The sequence below is a fragment of the Chamaea fasciata genome, unplaced genomic scaffold (genome assembly GCF_029207755.1).
Source record: "Chamaea fasciata isolate MVZ Bird 193981 ecotype frontalis unplaced genomic scaffold, bChaFas1.0.hap1 SCAF_4, whole genome shotgun sequence".
NCBI lineage: Eukaryota > Metazoa > Chordata > Aves > Passeriformes > Sylviidae > Chamaea > Chamaea fasciata.
In genome coordinates, this window is record NW_027094089.1 from 8,086,612 (window position 1) to 8,107,963 (window position 21,352).

Below are 21,352 nucleotides of genomic sequence, written 5' to 3' on the forward strand. Positions count from 1 at the left end.
TTCCAAATTATCATAAATTTGCAATTAAAAGGCTGTCAGGCAAAGATTTTGGGAATAGGTATAGCAGTTCCTTACTAGGGATATAAAAATACAGATGTTGTAGTACAGAAGAAAAATACAGATGTTGTAGTACAGAAGAATAAGCAAGCAAATAAACAAACAAGAAATCCTAGAAAAACCCTGACAGAGTCGGAAATACAGCCTGACACCCTGTTAGTCAGGATGTTGGAAGCAGTCCACAGTAAGCCCTCCTGAAGTGGCAGATGTGGTTCTGTTGGAGTAGAGACGGTTCTGTTGGAAAAAAAAGGGTCTAGTAACAGTGAGATGGGTCCGGTCTTCCGCCAGGGATCCGGTGGAAAAACTGGAATACTTAGTGGGACTGTGGCTCCTTTTTATCTAGGTTAAGATGGTTTGGCTCCTCCTCCCTGCGTGGAGCATCTTACAATAGTACAGTGTAATGTGTCATGTCACTGATGAGCTCTTAATGGTCCATTAGCAGAAGACATTCCCATGGAAGTAGTGAAACAATGAAGAGAGATAAGTAGCACTCCACCATGTGATAAGCGACACTGACCCATTTGGGCAAAGATAAGCAATTCTGCTCCACCCAGATGGAATAGAATAATATGCTCTTTACAAAACCCATGACAATTACTCTCATCTTCCTGCACCTCAGAGAAAAAATGCCATAAAAGAAACATATTCCAGACGATTTTCTGGCAACATTCAGAAAATCAGTCATACTGGGATACTAGACTATCAGACATCTAGTGTAGGTAGATCCATGGACAGCAGGGAGAAGGAACTCTGCTGACCTGAGTTATTCTAGAATGCGTGGTTTTATTGCAAGGGTCGTGAGTAAAAAGGGCCTTGCCTTCAGCCACCAGCCTCGGCTGAAGGAAAGTCCCAGAGAGAGCGGGAGAAAGAACAAGGGGGTAAGAATTAAGAGAGAAGGGAGCGAGGGAGCTAGATGGCAGGGGTCAGAGAGCAGGGGGAAGAGGTAAGAGCAAGAGTAGGGGGCAGAGAGGCGAAGAAGCAAGAGCAAAGAGAAGAGGTAAGAGCGCTAAGAGCAAGAGTGGGGAGAAGAGCGGAGAAGGGATAAGAGAAGGGGGAAGAGGAGAGGCGAAAAGAGGCAAAAGCGAAGAAGCAAGAGAGCAAGGTCCTTCTTACAATGCATTATATCTTCTTTTGAGATGAATATTGTAATTTACAGTGACCAACCAATACAAGAGACAAAATCCTATAGAATCTACATATAGCCTATAAAAACTACTTCATTACCATACTGTGTTATATTTTAAACTCTAAAAAGTACTCTTTAGACTTTTCTGTGTGGCTACGTTGACCTTTGGATTCTTAGCCAGCAGAAGGGTACTGTTCACTCAAAACGGGATTCTCCTTCAGCTGGCTAGGCTATTGTTTTCACGTTATATAGTAACTAAGACTCGGCATCCTACAACTCAAAGTAAGCTTCCATTTCTATTTTGATTATAGGTTTCATATTTTCAGAATCTTTTGCTAAACAATCATATTTATAAGGTTTCCCTGATTCATCTTCCCCAACAATCTAGTAACTCACAAATATATATACAAGCATAAAATTCATTCCAGTAATGCTCAGTAATGAAACAGATGCCATTAATGCTAACATACAATAAACTAAGAATAGAAAACACTTCCAAAAAGGATCTTATACAGGCTGAGAAATAATCTTTGCTGCCAAAAACTAGCATTTGAAAATCTAGTTTAAGATATTTCAACACAAGAAAGCAGAAAGTAAAATACATATTCCTTCAGAAAATCTACAAAGTAGCAACATTCTGGTTAATGAGAACTTCATACATGGGAATTCACCCACATTACAAAGGATTTCCTTCATGTTGTAGCAAACAAGTACTGAAATGAAGTAGCATTAAGAATATACTCAATTAGTCTTTTCTTTACTTTGAATATCAGTTTTCCCACTAATAAACACAGGAGAAGGGGGATGCTGAGTTGTAATCAGTATATTACTGCTAGGCACACTTCCCACATTTGCTAATGCCAATCTGGCAGTTGATTATCTGGTTTAAACTATGCTGCTGAAGAAGTACTGTTAGTAAGATTTATTATCTGGGTATGTACCCAAATTAAGAGATGACTGCTTCTCCCACGGTGACTTGCTCTTGTGCTTCAGTTACACTTATTTTCCAATTGGCTTACCAACTGTGGTGTGATTGCAAAAAATGGGTACATGGAACCATCTAGATTAAAATAAAAAACAAACAAACCATCTCTTACATTGAGCTTGGGGTGCACAAGATTCTTCTGCATTTTGCTGTTGAGAAATGCTCAAGTTACCTACCACATCTTTAAATATTAACAATGAGAGCAGAGGTACTAACAGTATCTATGAACAGGTATGAAAAGTCTGTACAGTGACACCTTTCTTGATATTTTCCAGCTGACTATGCTTTTGATCAAATATGTGAGTATTATTTATTTCAAGGGTAAAATAAGACAAATGAAAAAGAAGTCCTTACTTCTTGATTGTGTTGAATAGTTAAGTCCAAATTTTCTTTTTTAGCTTGAAGAAGTTTCCATCTTAGACCTAAACCAGCATCCAATTCTGATTCATTGCTCTTCTGTAGTAACTCACATTCCTCATTGTATAAGCTGCAAAATATTGTTTTAAAAAATCATAAGCATTTCTTTTAAGTTTTAATGCTTCCTTATGTCAATTATCAGATTGTGGGTCCAAAGCTGTATACATTCACTTAAATAAAACTACACCTACTGTTGCTTATTATGCAAACTATGAGAGATGTAGAAGCAGGAATTTATATCAGATATGCACTTGTAATTTCTCTAAGTCAATTGAAGCATGCTTTTAATTATTTTTCATTATTTTTATAAATGATCCAATAAACTTCCCGGATGCTTAAAAACATAATTCCAATAACATATATTAAAATGACTGGCAAGTTTCTGTTTGTCTCTTCAGTAAGGCTCATTTTTTAACATGGATTACTGTCTCAAAAACACATCATAAAACACATAAATAAGGAATAAATCTTACTCTTTCACATTTGTTTTCAAAAATATATACATCTAAACTACAGATAAACAGTTGATCACAAACAAAATACAAACTAAAGGTCTAGTCAGTTATGTTATTTCCACTACTTTTTCAGCCAAAAAAAAGTCTACTTGCCAGGTAACAGGATTTGCTGCTGACCATCACAAGCATTATCAAAGTAATCAAAACAAGCCTTTATGTAGAGAGTGAAAAAATCATATAAAAATACATATTTAATTAACTAGATTAATAATCTTACAATCAATTATTTTAACTTCAAAGTGGGCAAGTCAAAGTATTTCAGGAGCTGAAACTCAGTGTTCACATTATTTAAGTTGTTTTTCAAATTATTAAAACTGTGTAAGAATGGCTGTAATAATCAGTCACTCCACACAAAAGTGAAAGTCATCAGGGCCACTAAATATGAATTGAACTGTAAAAAGAAACATGGCATTGGCATGAAAATTGGCATGAAAATTGGCATCATTTCATGCAGAGCTGAAAATACTAAAATAGCTTACCTTGGTCTACATAAAGTCTTAGGTATTAATTACAGAAAGAAGAGTTTAATGAATGCCAGTATACTGGGTTTTTCTAAATAAAAGAAAGGATTATCACTTTACTCCTAGATTTATGCACAGGTACCATTAACATTTTCCACAACTAAAACCTTTACCTGATGACACACGTTTTCTCACAAAAGCTGATTAACACAAATGTCATCAACAAGGGGAACAGTATTCTAGATTAAATGTAGCCTTTAAAGATATTATTAACAACAAACGATGAAATTTCAGGTTTTTAGCTGCAGCCTATAAATATTTTATAATTTAATGAATTCTGTCAAATCTTCATTTCAAAACAAGATGGATTTCATCTGTGTGATCAGAACAATTGTGTATCATCAGTAATAGTTCCACAGGGTGCCATGTACTTAACACATTTTATATTTTTTAAAAATGTAGGAGATAAAGATCATCAAAACCCACATGTACTGCAAGAAAACCACTGGCATATTATTAGCTTCCAGTATTTACTATGAAACCCATACCCAGAGGAATCAACATGTCTCAAAGAGCAAACAATCAGCAACCAGGTAAGTAAAATCACATTTTATTTTAAGCAACTCTTAGCTAATGCAATAAGAAAATATGGTGCTAAGTCATGAAGGAAGTAAGAAGAATCTGAAAAGTGAGTGATGCCTTTTCACTCGCCCTAAAATCATGAGCCAGACAGAGTTAGGTGACAGAAAGGGGCTATCTTTATAAGGATCCTTAGATGCACAATTTGCCAGGTGGAAAACATTGAAGATGCACACATAGCATAACACATATACAATTTCTGTGTTTAGCAAATTAGCATATCTGACAAAAATTCCCAATTAAGAGACATAAATGGTAAGGTATTTCCTCCCAGTTCAACCTCTCTGAATCCCCCCCATTTAGATAGGAACTAAACTTTGTTTATGAAAATGTGTCTTAGACAGCTAATTTCAACCTTGGTGTCCCCAAAAATCTAACCTTGGATCCCCAGGCTGGAGCCACTGGGGAATTTATTTTGTCTTTCTGTCTAACAAAGTAGGTAAAATATTAGCTATGAATACTATGATAGGCTACAGAGCTACAAATATATCTGCAAAGAATATAGAAAATACATAAAAGAAAAAAAAGGTAAAACTCAATTCAGCATCAAGAGCACCTGTAAACTGTACAAATGATTGCTTGTGGACATGACATAATAGGTTTGGTATGCCTTTATTCTCCCATGGCTAGGGAAAACAGAGATGAAAGGCAGGTTGTCTTATTCAAAGATGATACAAGAAGTATCTGTCTCAACTAAAGACACCCAAAAACCTGGTGGCACCGAGGTTAACAAAGCACAAGTTAGGGAGAAAAACAAGAATTAAGAAATGGGTAACCGTTTTGATAGTGTGTGGGCAGCAGAGAGGTCATTCTGCTTACTTAAGCCTGATGATATTTAATACTTCTTGCAAGGAGAGCAGATGGAATGTAAGCAAGGGAACAATTACTTTTTGTAAAGTAATTTAAAAGAAACACCTTCAAATCTTTAAGGAAATTACCTTGGGCTTTATGACAATCAGCTTTAAATAAAGCTCTTCCTTTCAACTCTTCTATTAATTATCCAGAAAAAAAAAAAAAACTACAACAACAAAAAAACCCAAAACAACAACAACAACAACAACAACAAAAAGCACACTGGAGATACCTGCACAATAAAACTTAAGCAGAGAAAAATTTTACTATGTGCTTAACTGGACCAGTAGCGGAAAAAAAACCACCACAAACAAGTTACGTGACACCACATGTAATAGCAAATTAGGGACATTATAGAAATGAAAAATGTGCCTAAGAGCATGAAGACAAATAGCACAACAGTAAGTAGTGAAGGGAAAAAAGCATTAAAAATAACTTTTTATGCATAGCTTATAAACTTATGATATTATTAGTAAGAACTTAAAAATATAAAGCAGAAAAGCTTATTTTTGTTCTTAGTATAGAACCAAATCAGCAACTGTCCTGGGTTGAAGTATATTCTATCACCATCTTCATGAACTGTTGAAGCCAGGTGAGGCAGTGCTCCCTGCCTCCTCCACTCTGGCTTATCTTCTGTTAATGGGCCCATCAGCACCTTTGCTACACAGCTCCCAGATGACCCCCTCCTGGACTACCTCCTGTTAATGGGCCCATCAGGCCTTATCACATGACTCACCATCCCATTGTGAGATGCTCCTCCCAGAGGGAGGAACCAAGCATTCCAGCCTGGATATAAGCTGAGACTCTGAACACCAGGGGGGCGCTTACCCACTGGATTCCCAGAGGACCCGAGCTACCAGACCTTTCTACAGGATCACTGCTTCAGGAAGACCACCTCATCTGGACTGCTTCCATCACTACACTCAGGTTGTATTCTGACTCTGTCAGTGGTCTTTTGTATTATTGCATCTATTCTAGTTTACTTTCTTTCTTTTTTTTTTCTATTAAATTGTATCTCTGACTTGGAGCCTCTCATTTGTTTTGCCTTCAAACTACTGCAGCAACTTAAAAAAAAATAAAAGGACAAGAAAACAGACAGAATATTACTAGGTTACTATTTCACTATTTTATTTGTCTACTTAAACATTTTCAAATAAAATAGGAATTATCCTTAATTAGCCACCTTATTTCTGCGGCATTTTCTTTAATCCTCACAGCATCATCAGCACATGCAGTAAGTACTTTATGAAAGCTTCATACTACCTACTGTAGAAGAGTCTTCCTTCCATATTTATTTACCAGTAAAACTGCTACAAGCATAAAGTTCTTGGCAGCTTAAGCCACAGATTCAGGCAAAATCCCTGGAAAGTTTCAAATCATCTATGATTTGCAGTCTAAGAGGAATTCAGAGATTGCTTTGCACTTCCATTTTCACATTTTAATGGTTCATTGATCATTGGTTTTGAATGAAAATACATATTTTATCAACTTAAAGCTTTTATCTAAGACACCATTTTTGGTAGTACTTTAAGACTCTTTAAGAAAGCATATGAGTAGGTGAAACAGCTTTTGAGTTCTACATCACAGAACGCTCAGAAATTCACATTCACTTCATAAGTCAGCTAATTACAGTCAACAAAAAACATCACAGAGAAAATAGTTTTCACTAGCTTTTCTTCCATATTTGGCCAAAAATGTAGAGTAATTTTGTTTTAGAGAAACTTTCTTTCATTCACTATGTAGAAGAGTAATTATGCTAAACTTCAGCAGCTGAAGAAGCAGTCTCTAGCCTGACATTAGTCATAAGTTAGTACCTAGGTACTAACAAAAGTACCTATTTACTGAATTTCCCAAATTCTATATGACCAGCAGGTTTTTACAATCAGATTTTAAATAGTGACAACTAGCTCTCACAGTTAAGATAAAAAGAATGAATTAAAATTTACTTTAATTGTGCCAAAGATCAAACACATATCAGATTAAAAAGAAATAAGAGGGATGTGCAAGACCTAAAACCAACCTCTACCCCACAGCTATTGCAGAAAATCCTTCTGGAACTCCATGACATTGTTCCCAAATGGAGACAGAAACTACCTCTGTCGTGTCCCCTATGCCCATGTGAGAATTCTTGCACATCAGTATGGCCAGTATGCACACCTGTAATGATGGAGTGACTGCCACCAAAAATTCAATTAAAAAAAACCTCCTTACCAGCAATGTAGCATTAAGAAGTGGGCATTCTTTACTCAGCCAGATGCACAGGGCGGTAGCTTTGTTTCTATACTGTATTTTACATACATATGCATTGATTGTCCCAGAATAAAAATACACGGCAATCATTTCCCCACTATCATTTAAGTGTTTTCACTCTCCTTTACGTATGTATTCTTCTGTCCTAGTGGTGTCTCTGGTAGTCCATAGTGGTCAGGGACCCCAGTGTTACAGCTGACATAGACAAGCTGGCAGGGCACTGAGGCTGGTGAACTTCCAGTTCTCCTTCCTACACAATGGGCATTGTGCAGTTCCAGAGGCCAATGGTTTTAGGAGAACAAGCATTGTGTCAGCTCACCAGCTGTAGGAAATTTATCATCTGGTAACATGACAACATCAATGGACAAAGGAATGGCTACAGATGGCATTTATCTGGGCTTCTGTAAAGCCTTTAAAATGATCCCCTTTAAAACATCCTTCTCTCTAAATTGGAAAGATAGATTTGATGAATGGATTCATGGCTGGTGGATATAAGAATAGTTGAACAGTAGCATCCAGAGGATAGTGATTAGTGGCTAAGAGTCCCAAAGGACATCAGTGGCAAGTGGTGTCCCTCAGGATCCACACTGGGAAGAGTGTTATTTAGTATCTTCATTAATGACAGACAAAGAGATCGACTGTTCTCTGAATAAGTTTGCACATGACACTGAGCTGAGTGATGCTGTTTGCCACACCTGAAGGATAGGATGGCTTCCAGGGAGATCTGAACAATCTCAAGAAGTGTGCCCATGGGAATCTCAGGAGGCTTACCAAGACCAAGTACAAGGTGCTGCACCTGGGTCAGGGCAAGCCCCAGTACTAACATTGGCTGGGGGATGAACAGATGGAGAGTAGCCTGGCCCAGAAGGACCTGGGGGTCCTGGGGGATGAGAGGCTGGACATGACCCAGCCATGGGCATTCACAGCCCAGAAAGCCAAACATGTCCTGGGCTGCATCCAGAGCACCATGGGCAGCAGGGCCAGGGAGGGGATTCTGCCCCTCTCCTCTGCCCTGTTGAGACCCACCTGCAGTGCTGAATCCAGCTCTGGGGTCCCAGTAGAGGAAAGACATGGCTCTGATGGAGCACGTCCAGAGGAGGCCCAAGAAATTGATTAGGAGGGACAGAGCACCTTTCCTGAAGTGCACTGGTGAAAGGCCGAGGGAACTGTGTTTGTTCACCCTGGTGAAGGGTAACCTAATTGCAGCCTTCCAGTACCTGAAGGGAGCCTACAAGATGGAGAGACACTCTTTACAAGTGCATGTAGTGACAGGACAAGAGAGAATGGCTTTAAACAGAAGGAGAGTAGGTTTAGATTAGATATTATAAAAATTCTTTACTGTGAGAGTGGTGAGGCACTGGAACAGGTTGCCCAGAGAAGATAGGGATGCCACATTTCTGGCAGTTTGCTCAAGGCCAAGGTGAATGGGGTTCTGAGCAATCTCATCTAGTGAAAGGTGTCCTTGTCCAGAGCAGAGGGTTGGAATCCAATGATCTTTGAGGTCTGTTCCAACCCTGGCCATTTCACAATTCTAAGATCTAATAAGGGTATTATTATGGCATAGTTTGCATATATCACACTTTAACTGGTTCTTAGTCAGTCTGAATTACATAATTTCAGGGATCTAGCAAACAAACCACAAAAACAGAAATTATATTACTAGACTTAAGAATACAGAAATTAAGCTCACCTTCTAGCATCTGTGACAGAGTAGGTGACAGGACAGGATGAACTCATGATGGCAAATAGGCAGCTTTTTAAGCAGCATAAACTATAAATGCTGGAGAATGAATCATTGACTGTATATACATTTACTTAACAAGCTTCCAAGATGATTCTTCTATATCATAAAAACATTAAAATCTGTAACAGAGACATGCTTTAGTTTATTTGACAAAACAATGAAAGAATAATTTCTAAATACTCAAAAGCAGTTAGAAAGCAGTGTTACTACTACATCATGTGAACAATTACAACTACAATTCCACAGTTTCAGACAGCTATGAGAATTGCACTTTTAGTCCTCTAAGCTTAAATACTGTAGATTATTATATACATATATAGTAACATAGCAGAATATCCCTGCCAAGGTTTTCAGAATATCAGTAAAAAATATTTTGTTCACATACATAGATCCTCTATCTCGTAAGAATATTACAAACTCCCTTTCTCTTCAAAGTTATTCTATTGAAGATAAATGCATATACCATGATCGCATGTACTAGGTTTGCTGCCTGATAAAAGCCTTTAACACAGCAAGTCTTCCAAGTGTTTTACAAACCTGGAATCTTTTATTTGAGCATATTTTTATTGTATTAGATAAATCAAAATTAGTTACGATTATACAGGAGGAATACTAAATTGAACTGTAACTCCACTCACCTTTAGAAAAAAGATTATTTAGTGTTACAATAAAAAAGAAATCAATAGAGACAACATATTTACAACGCAGACCTTAAAAAAATCCATTATTTACGTCAAGTTGTACAGCAAGCTCATTAATAACATCTTTTTATTAATTAAAGCAAGGTAACATGAAATATAAGCTGTACTCAACAGTCAATGAGCCATTAAGGTTTGTTTTTGAACATGATAGCAGACGGACATCCATATTAAAGTCCAAAACAGGAAACTCACCTGGACTCCATTTTTACCATCCCTTGTTTGCAGTCACATGTTCACAGAATCATAGAACAAGCTGAGTTGGAAGACATCCATTAGAATCATTGATTCCCACTCCTGGCCCTGCACAGGACACCCCAAGAGATACACCACGTGCCTGAGAGCACTATCCAAATGCTTCTTGAACTCTGCCAGGCTGATGCTGTGACCACTGCCCTGGGAGTCTGTTCCAGTGTCCAACCACCGTCTGGGTGAAGAAACTTTTCTGAAAATCAAACCTAAACTTCCCTTGACACAACTTCAGGACATTCCCTCAAGTCCTGCCACAGTCAGCAGAGAAAAAGGATCAGTGCCTGCCCCTCCACTTCCCCTTGTGAGGAAGCTGTAATTGCAATAAGATCTCACTTCAGCCTCCTGCAGGCTGAACAGATCAAGTGACCTCAGCCATACCTCATAAGGCTTTCACCAACCTTGTTGCCCTCCTTTCAATGCTCTCTACTACTTTAATGTATTTTTTCTATTGTGGTCTTCAATGGCAGCAGTTGGTGTAATATATTAATATAAAGGGATTTTATTCATTTCAGTTGCTGCACAAGAAATATGGCAAAAAAAATGCATTTCTGCTTCAATTGTGGGAAATACTAAAGGTAAGAAGACTTTTAGAAGCTGTGAAAGCAGGCTTTAGAAACAGAGCAGAGAACTTAGAGCTAGCTGCAGCTGCTACTGTTACTGCAGTTAACAGTTAACTGTTATTTCATATCCTTGCTTGCTGTATTATAGTATCTTCTCTACTTTCAAGCTGTACATCTGCAGCTAACTCAAAGTTCTCTGCTTTCTCTTCCTGAGGCCTGCTTTCAAGGCTTCTAAAAGTCTTCTTACCTTTACTATTTCCCACAATAATCTACAATTTTAACAGAAAATGCAGCAAAAAATTTCTAAAAGCACCTGAGTTTTGGTTTGGGGTTTTTTGTTTATTTGTTTTGTTTTTACAGAAAAGCAGTATATTTGTATAGAATGGCAAGATGTATCCTTTGTGATTTTAGCATCTACACAGGCACCTTGATGCATGTGCTCATAAGACTAAAAACACCGTAACTGCCACACAGTCACTCATACTCCTAGAGAAAACAACATAAGCTTTCTTTCCAACTCAAATGAGAAAACAGTTGAAAACCTCATTTTCAAAGTATAGACCATAATATAATTTCTAGGCACATGTTAAGTTCCATTAAATTACTGGTGGCTTGCGCACTGAAAACTTTAACTTGACGTGAAAGAAAATCTTGACAAAGTACTTGTAGTACTGTACTCAACAAAGATTAATCACTTCAATAAAAAAGAAAATGAGGTATCCTGATAGAGGAAACTATACCTCTATCAATTGTGCCAAATTTTTACATTAAGACATAGCTCTGAACACTAAGAAATTAGTTTTTCATATCACCCTTTTCTTAATATTTATTGCCAAAAATTACATATTTGGCTTTATACCAAAATCTGAACAGTAGAAAAGGAAAAAAAAAATAATGGTGCAACCAAATAGATGCAACAGAAAAAAAATCTGTCTCAAAACATAAGCAAAATCTCCTCTGACACATCCACACCACCTTGAAGTTTTAGAACCTTCTGAAATTACTTTTAAGTCTTTTAATTACTTTGGTGGGGGAGGGAAACAGGGAATACCTAATGACTGTTTTCTGGGAATGCTAATAATTTTGAATATACAATATTTCTTTAAGATGCACATCCATAGCTCATTAGCACACAAATGGATCCACTCCAAAAGCACGCTATTTCAATTAGGGAAAAAAAAAAAATTCAAGGGGCATGGAGTGGCTCATAAGAGCCCCTCAATCAAACAGTAAAGAAATTTTTGCTCAAGGAAATAATACATTCAGTGGATGTTACCTACAGAACTTGTGCCATATTCTCCTCAAGAACTTCCGAATATGCTTAGCTAAGTTTATGAAGGCCATTAATTTAGACTGGATGTGGTGAAGAAATTTTTTATTCTGAGAGTGGTGAGGCACTGGAACAGGTTGCCCAGAAAAGCTATGGATGCCCCACCGCCGGAAGTGTTCATGACCAGGCTGGACGGAGCTCTGAGCAATCTGGTCTAGTATGAGGTGTCCCTGCCCACGGCAAAGAAATGGAACTGGAGGATCACTAAGGTCCCCCCCAGCAAACTAAATCTAACCAAGATGTACTAATTTAAAAGACACAAAGCCAGGCGAAACTACCGCATCTGTGCGGCAACCTATAAAAGCTCACCAGTTCCAGCTGAACGAACCACTAGCTTTTCACTAACGCAGGCTGAAAAATTTTAAGCAAGCTAAAAACCAAAGCAGCAACATCCCTTCGTTCCGCTGGCCCCGGAGCGGCGCTGGCTGAGCGCACGCCGTGCCGGCGGCTTTGGCACTTTACCTGGCAGGAAGGACTGAGGGAACAAGTCAGAACAGAGCTCCACCAGCAGCACCCCGAGGCCACTCCGGGCAGCCGGGAAGCGCCGGGAAGCGTCTCGCCGTTTCCAGGTCCCGCCAGCAGGGACGCGGCCGGCGCGCAGCGCCTTCCCAACGGCAACTTCCGGGCGCGGCGACACGTCATCAAGGGGCGGTGCGGCAGCGCAGGCAGACCAGCGCACGGCCCCCGGGCCGGCCGCAGCCTGCCCCAGACACCTCCTGAGCGGTCTGAGCCCCAAATTATAATATGCGTGCAGGACATGACAATGACCGACAGAAATGAGAGCAAGATGGAGATGTGCGTGTCCTCAGGTTCGGGGCGGCACATTCTCCACTCAGATCATCAAGAGAAACAAACAGGATTTTGAGAGACCGTGAACAAAAATCACAGCAGGGTGGATGAGGTAGAGTGGTAACAAGGTTACCATTCCTCTTCTGGTCGCCTCACTGCACAAAGGGAAGGGTTCTTTGAAACATCTCAAGTGAGAGATTTCACTTGATTTCAAGATGTAAACATATTTGATATCAAATAACAACAGCACGAAGGAGTGAATAAAATCCACCCACCATATCCTATAAAAGTGGACAATAGCAGTAACATGTCAGTGCTATATCCTTCAAGGTACAAATTGAAGTTCTAATAAAAAGAAAAAAGTTCCATAATATTTTCACCCTCCCAGACAGACTCAAAACTTAATTTCTATTTTCTGACTTGATTTCAGTAATTGGCTTTTACCAGTGGTTTTTCTGTTTCTCCATCATGCAATTATTCTGAATGTCTTCTGCCAAATGAAATAAGTTCCTTGCCCAGGTTCACAAAATTAGATTTCATTATGTTGCAGTTCTTAATAATGGCATGGTTGGGGTTTTTTCTGATCAAAAAGATTGGGCGAAGAGGATGTCCTCTCCACTGTTGTCTGATGAGCAGTCAAAAATTAAGATGAAAAATGGCCTCGGCTAATGAAAAAATATAAATTATGTGATAATATGAAAGGAGACAGAGACTTAGCATCATATTTGAGTGATGTGATAGGTTTCAGCAGTATAAACACTTGGAAAATTCTGAACCAGTAATATTAGTTTATCTGCCCAAAATGTCCCACATACTGTTTTTTACATTGATTGACAAAAATTACTTTAGACACTATACTTTTGCTCCATGCATGTAGTTAAACAAACACCTTTCCTTCCTCCCACACTGAAAAATACACCTCACATGCAGAACCATAGAATTATTTAGGTTGAAAAAGACGTCTAAGATCATCGAGTCCTACCATAGGCCCAGCAGTGCCAAGGCAACCACTGGAACCATGTCCTTGAGTGCTGCATATATATGTCTTTTAAATACCACCAGGGATGGGGACTTTTTCCCCAAGTGGTCATTCATTTTTACATAGGAAGAAAGTTTTTTATCTGTCTTAATATATTGATGATTTTCTATTTTTTATGAGAAAGTTGATGTCAGGGATTTGAATTTTGCCACCTCCAAGAAAATCAAACAGATTTGACTTGTTTAAGCCATCAGAAAATTGAAGTTTGTTCTTGCTTAACACAGATGGTGTGAAATTTTATAGTAAACGTTTATAAAGCAACATTTTGCATTTAGGAAAGAGAGAGTCTAGAACAAATGACAACTTGCTCCATGGCAGCTGCGGTGGATGTTTTGGGCCTGACTTGAGTTCCAGTATCAAAACTGAATGGAGTAAGATTATTCTTCTCAGAAGGACTTACCTTTATGTTCAAGTAGCAAAGAGGGCAGCTGGCAGAAAACTAAGCTGTAAAACTTGTGCGTCAAGCCACACACCAAGGATGAAAACTTGAGCACAAAATGGTTAGGTCTGTCCCTGTGAAACAGTGTAAGGAGTAATTTTTTTCTGCCAGTCTTACAGCTTTCTACTGGTTTGGGCACCCATTGTATGGCACAGACATACCATGACTTGCAGGTGGTGCTGTGTGGGGCCATCACATAAGACTAAAGCCACAGAGAGCTGACAGGCAAGCTAATTTTTGATGCAGAATTAAAATTAGGTACAACAGGACAGGCAGGCCATAAGAAAGAAGGTAGTGGGTTTATACCTGGTTTTGAGGTCTTCAATTTGAAGAAGGGTATTTGTGGGGAGGCTGGCAGTGGCTGATGCACTCATTAGGGAGATCAGCTGACGGAAACAGGAGAGGAGAGCGCAGTGGCTTGAAATGCTTGGTCAGGACGAAGCTTAATGTGGATTGGTAAACAAGCCAGGAGGCAGCAGATATGCAGAGGACAAGGGGAGTAACACAGTCTGAATTAGTAGCGATCCTAGTTGGAATGCAAAACTAATCAACCAAACAAAACAAAACCTCCGCCAAACCAGGTGTCCTGAGTTTAAGTATATTCTATCACCATCTTAATGAACTGTTGAAACCAGGTGAGGCAGTGCTCCCTACCTCCCCCACTCTGGATTATCTTCTGTTAATGGGCCCATCAGGCCTTATCACATGACTCACCATCCCATTGTGAGATGCTCTGCCCGGAGGGAGGAACCAAGCATTCCAACCTGGATATAAGCTGAGATTCTGAACACCAGAGCAGTGCTTACCTACTGGACTCCCAGAGGACAAGAGCTACTGCTGGATGTTCAGATCCATTATTTCTACAGGATCACCGCTTCAACAGAACCATTCTGCTTGGACTGCTACCACCACAGGGTGTCAGGTTATATTTTGTCTTTGTCAGTGTTCTTGTACTACTGCATTTATTTATTTAATTTTTTCCCTATAAAATTATAATTCTGACTTACGATCTCTCACTGGTTTGATTTCAGACTAGTACACCAGGTGTTAATGGCGACTAAGTAGTAGGCAAGGACTCTGTTACAGATTCAAGAAAATAAAACTACCGTTGTTGCTGTAAGCTGAGGGAAGTCAAGACGTCAAGCAAGTGGATGGGGAGTACCCGAGCAACACGGGCAGCTTTGGGGCCGGCAGCAAAAAGGAATGAGAAGCGCGCAAGGGGATGGCTCTTTAACAGAGCTCGTGGGGCCTGAAACACACAAAGCGCCCCGCGGGGACAGTAGCACTGGCCCGGTTTGCAAAGGAGGATGGCGCTCGTTAACCACGGCAGCCGGTCAGCGGCTGAGCAGGGCCCATCCGCCCGTTCGCGTGGGCGGACCCAGTTCGGCTCCCGCCGCCGCTGACGACGGTCCCACAGCCCTACCGCCGCGGCGGCTCCTCCCTCTCCGCCTCTTTTCTTGCTCCCCGCCCACCTCGGCTCCTTCCAGCGGCGCCGCGCCCGCTCCGCCCCCACCGGAGGAGGAACGAACCACTTTTCCGACCGCGGGGAGAGGGAGCGAACGAGGCTTTTCCTATTCCTTTCTTCAACTCTGCTTCGGGTCCGGCAGGCTCTTTCCGCTCGTGGCTTCCCGCATTTCCCAGGCGTGGAGACGGGAGCCGAGCCGTCTGTCTTACGGCGGACGCTCGCCGAGTCCCCGCAGGCACTCCGGAGCTCCCCCGCTGCCCCGGCGCGGCGTGCCGGGTGGTACCGGCCCGCTGGCGGGAGGAGGCAGCGCGGCTGTGTTTCCCGCGGCGGGCGGCGGGCCGGGCGCCAGTGCGGTTGGTAGCGGGGAGCTGCACCGCTGCTGGTGAAGCGGCGGGCGGGCGGGCGAGCGGGCTGGGGGGGGGGAGAGGGGGAGAGAGAGAGAGAGAGAGAGGGGAAGGGAAGGGGGGTCAGGGGGAAGAGGGATAGAGAGAAAAAGGGATGGAGGAATGGATGGAGGAGGGCGGGCGGGCGGAGTTTCTTTTCCGCGCGCCCCTCCCTCCCTGCCCCCCTGGAGCGCTCGCGCGCCGTCGTGCCCGTGTGCGTGAGGGGGCGCGTGGCCGGTCGAGGACGGGGAGATCGGGTCAAGGTGGCGAGTGGCTCTCCTGGCCGGGGGCGGCCTGGCCCTGCCCCTGGGTGGGGGTTGAGGCTGCGGAGTGCCCGGGGTGGTCTCTTTGCAGAGGTGAAGGGCGGGCACGGCGCAGCGCGCCCCAGCCAGGGGCCGCCTGCCCTTGCTGACGTGCCTCCTCGTGTTGCTCTCTCTGCGCTCCCCCGCCCCGGTGTGCTTATCCCGGCAGCGAGTGGCACCTCGTGTGGCTGGCAGTGCCGCGGTGGCTGCTGGAGGCGCAGAGCCTTTGCTTCTCTCAACCCGGCTTGCCTGGCCGCAACAGGGCGTCAGGTCGGCGAGAAAATATGAGCCGAGATTTCAAACCTGGAGACTTGATCTTCGCCAAGATGAAAGGTTACCCCCATTGGCCGGCCAGGGTAAGGCTTTCCCTCCTCCCCCGGCCTCCTTCTTTGCCGGGTGCGCTCACACATCTGAGCTGAGCAGCGCCTTCAGCTTCGCCTCTTGTGAGGAAGGACACGGCTGGGCTCCCGGGTGAAGAAATGGCTTTGCAGTCACATTGCAGATCCGTAAAAAGTAGCCCTCTCAAGTAGTCATTAGTTGTCCTAATTTGTGTAACGCGGCTTTAGGGAATGAAGACTGCTGCTGTATGGCAGCGCGACACCGGAGCTTGTGGAGGCCCCTGGAGCTGTACAAAAATTATGTCCCCAAATAACTGCCCTTGGCAAAGGAAAAACACGAATTTATGGCAAGATTACTCCTAAGTGGGCTATGTCTACTGTGCTTTCTGTTAAACAGGCTAAGTGTACGTGGTAAATTGTCCAGTCCTTTTTGGTGTTCTCTGTGCTCCCGTGGAAAAGGCATGCCAAGTTCTGGGACTGCTGTAGGTCATTTGTTGGGTGTGGGAATGGAGGTAAAAAAGTGTTGAGCTAAGGTGCTGACTTAGGAATTTGGCTTCTTTTAAAGTTTATTATCCTTATGGTAGTGCTTCACATTTGGGCTTCCACAAGTTATCAGGTCAGCATAAGGGTAGGAAGTCTTGCTGCTGCCTTTCCATAAGGAAGGGCAGTATGTGGATGAAATTGAATTATGCTTTTTATCTGTAATGCATTATAATCTCTTCTTTTAAAAGAAGTGGTCATGTGAAAAGTATCTCTGTAAACTGAAAATAATGTAATTTTCTGTTGTTGCTAATACTGGTTTTGTTTCTGGTATATTTTTTTTTTACATACTGTTAAAAAGATATCTCAGTTTCTGCTTTACTTCTCTGTAGCTTTTTTATTCCCATTTAAATGCTTAATTTTTACATATTTCCCCCTAAACTCTTTTTGACTATTACTTGATTCGAATTATAATAAGCTGTGTTTTTCTTAGGTGGATGAAATTCCTGATGGAGCAGTAAAACCACCTATGAATAAAATGCCTATTTTCTTTTTTGGCACCCATGAGACGTAAGTCTTTTATATTTCAGGATTGTATTTTTTTTATTTTAAAATGCTGTGACAAAACATTACCTTCTCTGAATGTAGTGTATTTCAAACTATTGTCTTTAGTAGCACATCTTCCTAAATTGCTCTCTTTTGTCAAGACATGCTTCTCTAACATTAATTTAAGCTGTTTAAGTGAATGGTAGACCATAATGATGACATGTACACTTCATTCATCAGAAGAAAAAAATTGTATCCACAGTGATGTGGCTGATTAGTTTTTCTTCTTTTCTGTAATGAATTATAGCCCTGTATATCGTCAAAATTCTCAATACTATATTCTCAAAAAAGTGAAATAGGCAAAATTTGAGAGATGGGCAGATAATCATGTACCCGGGTTGTTTTTATTGTTTGAGTTTTTTGGTTTTTTTTCTGACAAGGTTTTGGATTGTGAGTGATATGTTTATGAGATCTGGAGAGAGATGAGGAAGTGCAGTTAGCTTCGTATCTATCAACCTGCAAAATACTGATCTTTGGGTACTTTGAGTGGTGTTTTGTGGTGATAAAGTATTTGCTTTGAGAGACTGTATACTTTCCACAGCTGAATTTAATAGAAAATATTCTGAGGTTTATGTAGTTCTGTGGTTTTGAAAATTACTGTATTGCTTTTTAGCCTGACTTGTTGAGTTAGGTTAGATTTAACACATCATCAGATTCAGTGCTCCATTTGTTGTTTGAGCTGCTAAAAGAAATCCAGGCAATTTAAATCTGTATTGGGGTGCTTTTAATTCTTACATTTTTATTAATAAAAATGGCAGGTTGAAGTTGTGTGCGGAAGTTGTCCATGTCTCGCGTTTTGTGAAAGAATCTTGCTTTTTTTTCTTATTATTAAATCTATTGAAATTTCTTTAATCTGGTACTTTGCATCTATCTTTTAGTAAGCCTTGATATGACAAGATACATTGTCTTGTTACGTTAAAGAGTAAGCATCTCCTACTGTTGGCATTACTTGCTATTACTTTCCGTAAAAAGTGATTTCTGTGATGAAAAAGATACCTATATGCTTGGCCTGCGTATTTTTTTTTTTTAGCTAATCTCATCTTTCAATAAATCTTTCAATAACTAAATTTTTTTACTTTGGTTGGAGTTTTTGGTATAATTTTGTGGGTAAAGAAGAATTTCTGGAAGTCAATTCAAGGTTGCAAGGTTTGTCTTGTCCATTATTTTATCATTTCAATTGTGTTAGATTACCTTTCTTTTCTTAAATTTTTCACCCAGCTGAACTTTGGCAACTGTAACTCAGTACTGCTTTGGTTCTGCTCTTGGTATGTGTCATTCTCGATTGCACTTGGGTTTTGTACAGTTGTAAATAAGTTTGGGAGTGCAGGTAGAATATAAGGGAGACAGAAATAACTCCTCATCTAAAGCTTTTAAAACACTTGTGCAAGTTTTGAGAAGTTATATGTCCTACTTCAGATTTAGCTTAGAGCTCTTAAGAGATGTTTGGGTTTGAAAGGTTTGATAATTGGGAGCTTTTTTCTAGTTTGCCTGAGTAATATGAAATGTTTGTTCCTCACTCTGGTGTAGTTAAAAATTAAAGTTTTGCTGTGATCTGGTTTTTGTTAGGCTCTAGGTTCCAGTTTATTACTTCTCAGAACCGCATAGAATACCAGAGAAGCCTCTTGCTTCTGTTTCACACGTGTTGCAATGTACAGGGTGTTCCATGATGCAGCTTTCTCCTGGTGTTTGTTAAGCATGTTGCTTATCTTAAGATCTGTAGAGTGATAATAGGTGAAACTTTTATAATTCTTTGTCTCACTTACTCCTTACAGCAGATATCTGTAAATTACAATAGAAAGGAACTGAGCAGGTGATGAAGGAGACTGATGTTCCATGGCCTGTAATTTTGTTTAGGGTTTTTAGCTGTAAATAGTGACTTCAGTGATCCATCAGGAATTATGAAGAGTTAACAATTTCATGTACTTTTTCATGGGAATTAAAGTAAATTTGGTAAACTTGTTATGTGCTGTGCTTCTCACAGTTAAGACTTACACATTGTGCAAAGTTAGACACTCTACCTTCAGCATTTTTGTAGGGTGTATATGTACAGTCTGTCTTCCTGTAAATAGTAGCAACTCTGAAAATCCACATAATCAGTTTATAGTTCTAAAAGTATAAATGATGACTGTATTTCATGCTACATGGATGGTTACAGCAGGAAAAAGGAACCATGGGGGAAAAGGAAAGCAAGACTGGCTTGGGAGTAATTTTTACTTCACTTTTAGAAATAATATTAATTGAGTTTATGAAATTACTGTAAATAAGTATTAACCTGTACTTCGTAGTTTTTTGTTTTCTCTTAAGTTTTGTTACAAACCCCAATTGAATGTGTTACTACCTAGGGAAAGTAATATAATGAATACTATTTTAATAAACATTCTTTTTGGATATGTTGTGGCAGTAGGTCATATCAGTCCAAATTTTGTGTGGTCACAGACAAACAGGTCACACTGAACGCTAGTTTCTGGACTTTCTGTATTAGGGTTCTCTTTTCATTCAGTTATTCTTGTTCCTTTTTCTTTATTGGTACATGGGGATTAAACTGCAGCAGCCTAGTAAGCCTCATAACCTTTTCACAGTAGCTGTTTTTGGGTGTTTTTCAATGCCTGACAATATGGGCAAAGGCTTAGAGAGTGGAAAAATGCTTCCTTTCAGAGAATAGAGAAGAAGAGGCAATATTTTTCCTATTTTTGTCTCTCCCAGTTGCTCTGTCTCCCTCCTCATCTTTTTGGTCTGGGTAAATAAGCTTTGCTGGTGCATGTTTCCCACCCTGGCTGAATCCTTCTTACTGTGACTTGCCAAGAGGTGGGTGGTTTGCAGTCTAAGCTGACAATGGCTTACTTAATACTTCGTGCACATAGATGAGTGTTTACTGCTGGAGGAGAAAATGCTTAAGCTTTCATGAGATTCTATGTTTTTTCTTTTTTTTTCTCCTCCTTTTAGTGGGTTGTAAGTCTGAAGTAGCTGCTTTTATTTTTAAGGATAATGAAGGAAATAGTGGAGCTTAGAAGTATCTGTTTAACTTTGCCATGAGCTGGTACTTCAGAAAGCAAGTATCTGTAACTTTTTAAATAGTTGGATGTAATATAATTGCAATAATACAAAGTCTAGGCATGGGTTGAAACTGAGAGTGTACCACTGAAGTGTTCATTTTTCTGTTAGCAGTGGGTAGATTGCTACAGTGAAATCCTAACTTCAAAAGGCCATGAAGGTAGGGCAGAAATTAAATAGTCTTTGATGCTCTTCAGCAAAAAACATAATATTGGTTCTCAGTAACATGGTACCTCATTTTCCCAAATCTTTTACTTGGAGGTGCTAGTAGTGAATACTGTAATTTTGTCATATGAGAAAAGCTAATAGGTAAAACCTTTCGTTTGACAGCTTACAGTAGGGATAGGAGATTTTTTTTGTTTGTCTGGAGGAGATACACAGGCAGCAGCAAGAATGTTCCAAGAGTGTCTTTAATATAATTGTCATGTTTACTTCATCAAGAAAATGACTGGAGGATAAACTTAAATTAAGAAAGTCTTTACTCTTTAAATTTCATAAATCAAGTGGTGAGGTTCTATTGTCAGACGCTGAAAATCTACTGAATTAATGCTGAATTAATTACATTCTTACACAG

The 21,352-nt window shown here is 40.3% G+C and overlaps 2 protein-coding genes across 3 annotated transcripts in view; one reads left to right on the forward strand and one right to left on the reverse strand.

Annotated features, from left to right (window-relative positions):
* Nucleotides 1-9,096, reverse strand: part of CCDC171 (coiled-coil domain containing 171) — a 153,178-nt gene extending 144,082 nt beyond the window's left edge. Inside the window, exons 1-2 of the mRNA XM_066180817.1 lie at nucleotides 8,993-9,096; nucleotides 2,523-2,655 (exon numbers count right to left, since the gene is read on the reverse strand). Of these exons, the coding sequence (XP_066036914.1) occupies nucleotides 2,523-2,655; nucleotides 8,993-9,039 (180 nt within the window). The 5' untranslated portion in view covers nucleotides 9,040-9,096. The remainder of the gene's footprint in view (nucleotides 1-2,522; nucleotides 2,656-8,992) is intronic.
* Nucleotides 9,097-15,904: 6,808 nt separating this feature from the next.
* PSIP1 (PC4 and SRSF1 interacting protein 1) overlaps nucleotides 15,905-21,352 on the forward strand; it is a 34,921-nt gene continuing 29,473 nt past the window's right edge. For both annotated transcript variants that reach the window (XM_066180818.1, XM_066180819.1), the window contains exons 1-3: nucleotides 15,905-15,971; nucleotides 16,473-16,659; nucleotides 17,615-17,691. In XM_066180818.1, the coding sequence (XP_066036915.1) occupies nucleotides 16,588-16,659; nucleotides 17,615-17,691 (149 nt within the window). In that variant the 5' untranslated portion in view covers nucleotides 15,905-15,971; nucleotides 16,473-16,587. The remainder of the gene's footprint in view (nucleotides 15,972-16,472; nucleotides 16,660-17,614; nucleotides 17,692-21,352) is intronic.